Consider the following 11,098-nt stretch of genomic DNA (forward strand, 5'->3'; position numbering starts at 1 on the left):
TCCCCCTCCCCCGGGCTGCGACTGGGCGACCACGACCTCCATCGCCAACGGCCAGGCGCTCCCTCGCCGGCCGCCATGGCTAGATGCAGCCCGCGTATACTAGTGTTGCAACCGTCACCTAGAACAGCTTCAACAGCTGTTGAAAAAAGCTTCAACCATAGACAGAAAAGCTTCAATGGAACTGCACAATAAGGGGAAGCTGCAACCGCAGTTGTTTTTTGTTACTACTCGCGAAGTTTTTTGCTACATCCATCAGGCGGAGCTGCGACCTCGCGACGATGACAACGACGATTTTTGTTGCAACCGTAGTAGAATTTTGCTACTACCGCTAAAGTTTTTGCTACATCCATGTAAGACGGAGTTGCGACCTCGCGAAAGACGGCGACGGTGTTTGATTTTTGCTGCAACCGTAGTAGATTTTTGCTCTACCGGTGAAGTTTTTTGCTACATCCATTTTAAAACGGTGTCACGACCTCGCGAAAGACGGCGACGGTGTTTGATTTTTGCTGCAACCGTAGTTTTTTTTGCTACTACGGGTGAAGTTTTTTGCTACATCCATTTAAAACGGTGTTGATTGACTGACAGCCGCCGTCGACATAATTTCCTGCAGCGAGCATCAATGGCGAGGGGCGGCGGCCGAGCCACAACCATCGCCGTCAAGAGCTGCAACGCAGGGGGGTTTGTTGCATGGGAACTGGCGACGAAGGACAGCCGGCGAGGGCGGGGACTGGCGACGAGGACGGGCGGCGAGGGCGGGGACCAGCGACGAGGACGGGCAGCGAGGACGGGCGGCGAGGGCGGGGTCCGGCGGCGACGAGGAAGACCGGCAAGGGTGGGGACCGGCGACCACCGGAGGGGACAGGAGGCGCGGCGCCACGCTCCCCCGAGGAAGAAGAGAGCTGGGGCGATTCATTTTTTTTTGCTCAGATCCAGCAGCTGCGTGGCTCAAATCGAACGGCCCTGGCTGGACCGGCCAAAACTTTCGGCCGGCGCGCCGGCGCCTATAAGTGCCCTATAGAAAAATATGTATGGCCAAGTAGACGAATTGTTGGTTTATTTTACTCCAATAATGGTCTGGATGCCACTGTATTCTAGGGTTGATCTTATTTTCTTAGAGAAGGGTGACCCTTTTGAGGAAATATTGTAACGAGCAGCTCGGCAAGAATCTATCAAGGGCACACGCTCAGCTTGCATGTGTCGAGATCTGACTGCCCAGTAGGGCCTCCGTAAGACCCACAGGCTGTCTCAGCTGGACATAATTATGCACAGTGGCTTTGGCTTCAAAAGAAAAAAAAACCATACAAAAATGAAATATCGTTCGACAATAAACACATAACTAATCTTCATACAAGAAAATTATTCTGCTTTGGAGAAGCCAGTGAGGCGGCGGCTGATTACGCTGGCCTATTTGGTTGTGCGCAATGTCAATTCTCGATTAAATATTTGGGAATTCTGATTCATTATCGATGTCTCACAAATGCGGAGTGGAAATATGTAGAGGCACGCTTAGAGAAGCGGTTGACTAGTCTTGATCAACTCCATCCTTACAAATATGGTTCTCTGTATGCTTTTTTTTTTTCAACTCCCAAAAAGGGTCTTGTAGAGGTTGGAGTATTTCAGATCCAGATTCTCTTGGCAAGGAGAAAATAAAAAGGAAAGGTACAGACTCGCTAATTGGAGCATGGTTTGTAAGCCAAAATTAAGACCAAGGTGGATTTGGCATTCATGACCTGCAAATTAAGAATGATGTCTTACTTAGTAAATGGTTGTTCAAACTATTTATTGAGGATGGTTTTGGCAAACCCTACTTCGCAATAAGTATCTACTCCCTCCGTTCCTAAATATTTGTCTTTTTTAGAGATTTTAACAAGTGACTATATACGAAGCAAAATGAGTGAATCTACACTCTAAAATAAGTCTACATACATCCGTATGTGATAGTCCATTCGAAATCTCTAAAAAGACAAGTATTTAGGAACGGAGGGAGTAGGCCATAAATATGTGTCCCAGACCTATTGAAAACCTGGTGATTTGCACTTTTGGGCTGGTCTAATGCTGCGAACAAACATTTTTTTCATTTTGGATCCTTCACGATAAAAGATGGGTCAGAAATTCGTTTCTGAGACAACATTTGGCTAGGCAATGTCAGTCTCTAAGAACAATATCCACCTTTGTACCGCATTGGCCCCTGTTTGGATCCATGGGTTAGAGTTAGTTTGGGTTAGTTTGAACTCAACTAACCCAAAAATATCCAAACAGGAGGGTTAGTTTGGGTTAGATGCATCTATCCCATCCAAAAAATCTAACCCACCCAAGAGGTGCTGAAAGTGCTAGTTATCGACTAGAGGGGGGGTGAATAGGCGATTTTTATGAAAGTCTTCAAAACATGAAAGTTTCGAAGACAAACAATAGAAATGAACCTATTGATATGCAGCGGAAGGTAGACTACACTAAGCAAGCCATAGTCAAGTATGCAATGAAGTGAAAGCACGAAGACTAATAGCAACTAGGTAGTAAAGATCAGGATGGAAGATAGTATGAAGCCAAACAATGGTAGTAGTCACACAGCAAAGTCAAACAGGTAGTGCAAGCAGGCAATGACTTCATGAAGACAAACTGTAAGTAAAGAGAGGGAGAGGATAGAACCAGTCACTTGGTGAGGACACAGGATTTGTTGGACCAGTTCCAGTTGTTGTGACAACTGTACGTCTGGTTAGGGAGGCTGAGATTCAACTCAGAAGACCACTTCTTCACCTTATTCCCCTTGAGCTAAGGACACCCAGTCCTCGCCCAATCACTCTGGTAAGTCTTCAAGGTAGACTTCCAAACCTTCACAGACTTCGTTCACCGGCGATCCACAATGACTCTTGGATGCTCAGAACGCGACGCCTAACCGGCTGGAGGATTCACAGTCCTCAAGTGTAACAAGTCTTCAGGTCACGCGGACAGAAAGACTTCAGTGATGCCTAACACTCTTTGGCTTTGGGTGTTTAGGCTTTGTCCTCGCAAGGATTTCTCTCTCTCAAAAGCTTCGGAGGTGGGTTGCTCTCAAACGACAAAAGCCGTGCACTAACTCTGAGCAGCCACCAATTTATGGTGTAGGGGTGGGCTATTTATAACCACTAGGCAACCCGACCTGATTTGTCCGAAATGACCCTGGGTCACTAAGGAACTGACACGTGTTCCAACGGTCAGATTTCAAACACACGCGGCAGCTTGACTTGAGCTACAAGTAAAGCTGACTCATCCAGCTCTGGATAAGATTTGCTCTCATTGTCTTCGCTCGAAGAAATAGGATTTTGGTTGAGCATCACTTCAGTCACTCTGACTTTGTTCACTGGGACCCCACTTAACAGTATGGTGGTTCATATGACTCAACAAAGAAGAAAAGGAAACAACGAAACAACTAAGTCTTCGCGCTCCATAGTCTTCACGTGATGTCTTCTCTTGTCATAGTCTTCAATGTGAATGTCTTCACATACCACCATTGTCTTTAATGTCTTCATACATTTTTAGGGGTCATCTCCGGTAGGTAAACCGAATCAATGAGGGACTACTACCTGTGTTATCTTACAATTCTCACAAACACATTAGTCCCTCAACCAGGTTTGTCGTCAATACTCCAAAACCAACTAGGGGTGGCACTAGATGCACTTACATGTGCTTATTTGGGTTAGTTCTTCTTAGGACCACTAAAAACACCTTTTTCTCTCGCTCTCCCCGCAGCAGATCCCTCCCCACTTCCTCGAAGCTTCTCGTCCTCTCCCTCCCTCCCTCTCGCACCGCCCGTGAAGGCGCATCGCCGTATCCGCGCTCCATCTAACCCTGCCATCCAAACACCTCTTTAGCTAGAGTTAGTTCAGGGTTAGAATCTAACTCTAACCTCTAACTGAGTTAGAATATCCAAACAGGGCCATTGTTCGTAATCAGAATGATACTCTTGCGAATGTGCACAATTCATCCCCGCCGAGTATTTCTTTCGGGCCGGACTTAATTAGCATATGTCTTATGTCATGTCAAAATCTGTCATTCCAATTGGAATCGATTAACCCGACACAAGGACGGAATGTGTTTCGCTTGAACCTCACTATATTTGGGTCTTTCACGGTCGACTCTATGTACTGTGCGCTCAGGCACTCAAAGGTCCCAGTGGATAATAACAAGAAAATTTGGATGTCGGAGATTTCACTAAAGTTAAAAAATTTATGTGGTATCTTTGAAGGGGAGTTGTGCTAACCACAGACAACCTCGCCCGTCGTTGTTGTTAGGAAAGATTGGATTGCATGCGACTCAATTCATTGATCATGTGCAAGTGCACATATATAGGTACAATGGTGCACAACCTCGACTTGTCTCCCAAGCTATACATTGTATGTAGGAGAAAGGAGGCGTGACAATACATGACCCTAACCTATACGTACATACACATCCAAGAGTCGCAACTGGCAAGGAAGCAAAAAGTGTAGGTTTTGTACTGACAACTTAAGACATGTCGTGCAGACGATAGACAAAGTCATCACTATGGCCACCGTGTAATGGTGCTTAAGAGGTATGAAGTGTCCATACTTCGAGAATTTGTCGATGGCAACGAGGATAGAGTAGGATCCATCAAAGCGGGGCAGTCCTCTACCGACCCCTTCGCCGAGCATCGCGCTCGGCCAATTTGCACTGGGCTGCCCCCAATAATACCAGACTTACATAACTGGCCTAATGTATTATACGATTTTTTTTTAGTGGTGTAGTACCCCAGCACGTCAAATTACAATATTTCTAGGGATACATAAGCCCTCGGGCTGATCTAAAAGCCAAATCAATATTACTCCGGAGCGATGATCGGGCGAGCCTGTGGGCTTCAAAGTTTGAAAACCACTTCTCACGACTGAACTCAACCCCGCTAAACTGCGCACCTCTAGCCTTAATCTCATGCGAGATATGATAGTACACTGATTTGGATCCCTCCTTCAGCGTGTTGCTAAACTCAAGACAGTTTGAAGAGATTTTAATTCTTCGGGCAGGTCATCTGTCAATGATAGCGCCTCCCTTACTGCAAGGGCTTCAACAATCTCTGCATCCATACAACCTGAGAAAACAACTGAAGAAGCTCCCAGAAACTCGATCGCCGTTGCTGCTCCTGGCCACAACTGTTACTGCAGCATGTCATCCACATGCTCCAATGCCCCATTACTGTACGTGACTTGTCCTCTTGTAACTGTTTCTTTTTTTCAACGCAAAAGAAAATATTAACTGTCCTCTTTTCGGCGCCGCTCCACGTGCAGAATCTGGCGAGCTCACGAACAGGCTCTAACCCACTGAAACATCTGGCGTAAGCCCAATCGGCCTGGCCCAATAGTCGCCAGTCCTCTTCTGCTGCTATATACTCCCTCTGTTTTCAAATATTTGTCTTCCTAGACATTTCAAATGGACTATAATATACGGATGTATGTAGACATATTTTAGAATGTAGATTCACTCATTTTGCTTCGTATGTAGTCATTTGTTGAAATCTCTAGAAAGATAAATATTTGGAAAAGGAGGGAGTATATGCACACGTCCAATAGACTAAAAAAACTGCACACGCCCAATCCTTCCCGTGTAATATGAGAACCTTGATCTGTAATCTGGTCTTATTTTTTTTTTCTCTCGTGTTCTACTCTTGCTGCTTCCGACCCTCCCTCGTCTGGTGTGAGCGCGTGAGCGAGGAGTTGCCGGGGATGGAGGCGAGGCGGGAGATCGCCAAGCGGGCGCTCACCGCCGGCACGATCCTACCACCCTACCTTCCTTCCCCTCACTCTCTCTCCCTCTCGCGCTTGTTCGATTCGTGTTCCTGAGCACGTCTGCGAATTTCGGGCCGGTGCGTGCCTCGCCGCGGCCAGTTCCGGAGTTAGGGATTCGGGGACGCGAGAAGCTGCGGCTGTTCCCCATCTCTGTTGCCTCGAGCGATTCGGTTCCGAGTTGATTCCCTGGTTGTGGTTTGTGTGGTCGAGCGCTTTTGATTTGGATTGGGGGATTTCGAGTCCGATTCGGGCCTCACCATTTCGGGCGGAGTGGGGAGCATTCGAGTCGAATCGGGGATTGGGAGCGCGCTGGTGATCAAGTTTTGGAGTCGAATTCGAGTTTCCCATGAAGTTAATTCAACTCGCCATTTCGAGTTCGCGAGTAAACGAATGCTGCACGCGTTTGTGCAGAGCAACGACGACGACGATGCCGCGAGCTAGGGGAGCACGGGAGGGGGAGCAGCGGCGTCCTCCGGGGTCGCCGTGAGCGCGGCCGTCAGAGATGCACCAATTTCCTTATTCATAAAGTGATGAAAGGAAGTCATTTGAATTTTGAAGTTACATTTCAAAAACTGTCTTGCAAAATTAGCAGGATACTCCTTATTCAAGATACATCATGCAGAAATCTACCACCACAGATTGCTCTCGCATGATTGTTGTCGGACCTAGGGATGCCGCTGACACTTACTCAAGCCATAGACGTTGATTTCAGGAGTAGAACTTGCCAGGCCATCAGGTGTCTGTTTCAAGGTGTACGCCTGCAGTGTTGCATGTGCTCAGTCACTCGAGTTGCAGTTATGTTCCTCAAACCAAGAAATTATCCAAATTACAATTATAATGCACAAATCATCTCTGAAATCCCAACCCATATTGTAAAGCTTGAAGGCTACACCTTTGAGAGCTTCAGCCAAAAAAGAAACAAATATCAGTAGTAGGTACAAATATTAAGAGACCTGATGTATTTGGATTCTTTTATTTGCATGGAAGACAATAAGCAGACATCGGTGGCACCCAAGTAGCAAGGCAAGACATAACCAGACACACATTAACATGTTAATTGTTACAATATGTAATTTAAGTAGAACGGAGCAAAGAGTAATAGATTCCTTGAATTATGATCCAAGGTGACTTTTTCATACTCCTTTTTTTTTATAGTGTAGGTGTAAGAAGGAACTCTTATATATTGAAGGTGGTTTTTCCCAGTCAACTCGTTGCAGTTTCAGTGGGTGGTGGCTTCCACTGTAACTCTGAACCTCTATTTCCCTTTGGGGCAACTCCAAATATTTGAGTTTCACAACCGTTAAGTCAATAGTATGCATGTCTTTTCAGCTAGCTTGTTATTTCGGATGTTACAATACCTTCCCGCGTGAATGAAATGGTGCATAGTGCAGGCAGGCATAGATGTACAACAATATGCCCTTCCTAACAATATCCACCCCAGTTTCTGATTTCATTTTTATGCTCTAACTTATCCTTGGGTATAAAGGAAAATTTTGTGACTGGGAAAATGCACTACTAAGAACTATCTGAGCAAAGAGTAACAGTTTATACATGTAGTTGTAACTAATCTGACCTGATAGCAGCAGAGAGGGCCATCAAGATCATACCTTCCCATGCTATAATTAGTATTCCAAAGAATGTAGAATAAAAAGAGAAGCACACTATATTTAGTTAGCTCAGAATGTTCTCATCAAGTTGTGGTTCTGAACTTCTGATTGTGAGCTCAGCAGTCAAGTACTCCCTCTTTAAATTAATATAAGAGCGTTTAGATTACTAAAATAGTGATCTAAACGCTCTTATATTAGTTTACGGAGGGAGTAATAAGAGTAAGCAAGTAATTAAGTACCAGATACCAAGCGAATGTACGACAATCTACCCATCTTGGACTTCGCTTGTCAGGACAATGATCATGAAGAGGTAGAAAATATAATTGCAGAGCATGATGAGAAACTCGAGCGACAGCTTGAGAAACACCCATACCTAGAGAAGGGAAACTGTTTGAAATGTTAAAAGTAAGGTGACGTCCCAACTCTAAGTATAATCCATTTCAGTAAATCTTGACCTTGCGGGATGGTATATCTAACTTGGAAGATACTCCACAGGCTGTAAACGTTGTTCTTCTCACTGTGACTTGACAATGGCAGTTAGACATTCACTTGTCTAAAGATCACCTGCTAATTATGCAGCAATACTGAATGTGCAACATGCAACGCACCATCTTGTTCTCTAACTCCATGAAAAATAGGAAATGATCTTGTACCCCAATATTATCTTCATATAATTATACTGACCAGTATTCACTTATTTCTGCCGAACTTGCAATACTGCTGATCATCATCGAGAGATCCTAGCCAACATTGAACAAAAAAATAGAGCTTAAACAATTAATAAATATCAGTGCACGTAGCTTTAATCCAGGGCAATTTAAATGTGACTCTTAAATTTAGAAGAATATGAAATGGATCAGCGTGTGCCTAGGAGAGGTCTAGTAATTCTTCACTTATACTGTTATACATACGTGACGATGGAACAATATGTGATGGCACAAAACACAAAAAATGCAATCCTTCTCGAGCTTGGAGTGGTGCTGTGCTAGGGCCGCATTGGCAATCACCAAACAAAACTGAAGTTATCTTTGCCTTTTTGGGACCGTTTACGAAGACATATAACATGTTATAAAGTAATCATACATCATGATATAAAGTAAGCACAACATGTCAACATTCTGTCCAACAGTTAGTGTGCAGCCAACTGTGGGTCAAATATGTCTCAGTTCAGAGCAGCAGGGACCAGGGACTTGAAGTTGACAGCACTAAACTTGAGATGGCAATCATCAGTATGTATCTTTTCTACCAAGGACTGTCGAAAACGTGCTCATTTTTTCATGCATACAAGCATGGTTTACTCTCAGGTACAAATGCGAAATTTGACCTGGATGCAAATGTGCAACAAAGTAAAAGGAAAATGAAGTCTCAGCTTGATTGTAGTTAGTGGGTTGTGTGACTTTGATGACATAAACAGGTTCTGTTTTGTGATGTTTGCTGACATGGGCGAGGAAAGGGTCGGAATGTACAGTTATTCAGTGCCTTTGTGGGAATAACCTAGCATGAAATTCATATTTTTATAGAAAATATAAAGTCACTACAGAGTCCAGGTAGATAACCTCAATACAATGGATGATGAACTTCGAGTCGATACCAAGCATCAGCTGGACAGCATCCCTGGCTATTTTGTTCAAATAAGTAACGAAAATTGTTAACATTGTAGCTATTATCGAAGGAATCAACATGACGAAAATAGCATACAGTAAAGATGTGATCTGCGCCCACCCGCCCGCACGAGGAACTCATCAGTACTTGGATATCTCTCTCTGCCTCACGCTCATCAGAAACTCACGCGGCATACAGAAACGTATAACCGAGCAAATTAAGAAGAGCATCCTCACCTCTTCCAGATTTCGCGCTGCGCCTGGCGGGGATGGAGCACCAGAGCCGGTTCATCTGCGCGCAGACGCTCTGGATGTACGTCACCTCCCTTGGCACCCGCCGGGTCAGCGGCACCGAGAAGTAGTAGGAGGACGATGTGGGCGCCGAGGCGAGCCTCTGGATGTGGGGCACGCCGTCGCGTGCCGAGAGCAGCTGCCGCCAAGCGCTCTGCTACATCTCCGAATCGTCGCTCCATCCCCGCCCAGCCGGACAAATGGCGTTCGGGGTGGCTGGTGAAGGTAGACGGCGAGGCTCGCGACCGACGGCAGGATCTGGGTACCCTGTTTCGGTCAGCCAGCGACGGACCCGGCGACCTCGTGGTCTTCCGCGTACATGGCGGCCACCAAGTAGAGGAGGACAGAGATGCCGATGGCGCCCTCTCCCACCTTCCCCTGTGTTATTGAACATGCGAACAATTAAACAAAAAAATGTCATTGCAACCAGAATCTGAGACCTGCAGGGTGGATTTCCGGCGGCGCGTGGAGGACGTGTCCGTTCGGCTGGAGCGTGGACGCGGCGGTCGGCGGTCTGGGCGGCGAGTGGAGACGGCCGTCCGCCTGGAACGTGGGCGCGGCGGTCGGCGGTCCGGGCGGCGAGTGGAGGCGGCCATCCGCCTGGAACGTGAGCGCGGCGGTCCGCGGTCCGGGCGGCGAGTGGAGGCGGCCGTCCGCCTGGAACGTGGGCGCAGCGGCCCGGACGGCGCGTGGAGGCGGCCGTGCGCCTGGAGCGTTGGCGCGGGAGGGGGCTCCAGGATCGGCGGCGCCGAAGGGATGGAGGTAGCTCCAGGATCGGCGGCGGCTTGATGGGAGTGCGGGTTGTGTCCGTTTTTTTTGGCTGGTTTTTTTTCGTAGATTTTTTTCGTCTGGTTATGTTGGTTGCGAGGGGAGTACGCAGACGCATCGTTAGGTGGTTTGCTTCGAGTTTTTTCTTTTTGCTGCTCGGCGGTTCAGGGGGAATCGGTGGGAGGTGGGAGGTGAGACGAAAAAAAACTAGAAGGGACTGTTTATTTGACATTTGACTGTTTTTCAATTCAAAATAGTCAAATTTCCTGACTAATCAACACATTACATCTGTATGAACAGGAAAATCAACATAAAGCAAAAAAGAACGCCTAAACGGGTCAGGGGTGAACATCAGACCCGGGTTAGGGGTAAACAAGTTAAATAACCAAGAAAGTCATCCAATACAAAGGTAAAAAGCACTATATTATAGTCAAATTTCCTGACAAATCAAGCGCTGACACCTATGTCCAAATACCATGGACAATTGTATGCTTGTATTTCCAAAAAAATGGGTCGGGCGGCTAAAATCTGACCCGGTTCTAACTAATAACCAAAACAAAACAAGGCAACTATCACGAAACCCACCTGGACCGTTGCCCACGCTCTTTTTTCCTTTCCTGGACAACAAATCACCTGACGAAGAAAAGGAACAAAAATCAGCAGAATACTGGCGTCTCCCAGGACCCTCCTTTAACTTGCATCACACAAGTCATCTGGGAGGCGCCATGGGATAGGGGAAATGAGGAGAAGAAAGAGTAGAAAAACATCAGAGAGACGTCATGGGAGAGAGGGAGTGAGAAGAAGGAAGAACAAAAACAAGTCAGAGAGGCACATCAGAGGGGCAAGTACCTGGAGAGAAGCAAGGGGGAAGAACAGATCCGAATAATTGGTGGAGGACAGAGGAAGATCATCCAAGAGACGGTCCACAGCTCACGTAATGTCCCGCTCCTTTTGATCACACTTCTATTGAATTCTTTCATGTTTTTCCTCACCCCGCTGCTCTACATACGCCTCCTACATGAACTAGCCCGTAGAAAAAAAACATCATACAATCTAG

At 46.3% G+C, this 11,098-nt stretch overlaps 1 protein-coding gene and 1 long non-coding RNA gene across 4 annotated transcripts; both read right to left on the reverse strand.

Moving 5' to 3' along the window:
• Positions 1-6,347: 6,347 nt before the first annotated feature.
• Positions 6,348-10,083, reverse strand: LOC123180185 (uncharacterized). 3 transcript variants are annotated; one of them, XR_006490744.1, is made up of 4 exons: positions 9,220-10,083; positions 8,938-8,999; positions 7,990-8,121; positions 6,348-7,898 (listed from the first exon to the last, which is right to left on the reverse strand). XR_006490744.1 is itself a non-coding variant. In XM_044592154.1 (3 exons), exons 1-3 carry the CDS (start codon positions 9,453-9,455, stop codon positions 8,056-8,058), a joined length of 360 nt encoding a protein of 119 aa, XP_044448089.1. In that variant the 5' UTR covers positions 9,456-10,083; the 3' UTR covers positions 6,348-8,055. The 3 variants fall into 3 exon arrangements, 1 of the variants encoding a protein (XP_044448089.1); XR_006490743.1 differs by having other exon boundaries at positions 6,348-8,121; XM_044592154.1 differs by having other exon boundaries at positions 6,348-8,121; positions 8,938-8,995.
• Positions 10,084-10,443: 360 nt separating this feature from the next.
• Positions 10,444-11,066, reverse strand: LOC123164635 (uncharacterized). The gene is made up of 2 exons (XR_006482543.1): positions 10,891-11,066; positions 10,444-10,674 (listed from the first exon to the last, which is right to left on the reverse strand). It is a non-coding gene; the product is annotated as an uncharacterized lncRNA (long non-coding RNA).
• Positions 11,067-11,098: the final 32 nt, after the last annotated feature.

The sequence above is a fragment of the Triticum aestivum genome, chromosome 1D (assembly GCF_018294505.1).
Source record: "Triticum aestivum cultivar Chinese Spring chromosome 1D, IWGSC CS RefSeq v2.1, whole genome shotgun sequence".
In the NCBI taxonomy this organism is placed as follows: domain Eukaryota; kingdom Viridiplantae; phylum Streptophyta; class Magnoliopsida; order Poales; family Poaceae; genus Triticum; species Triticum aestivum.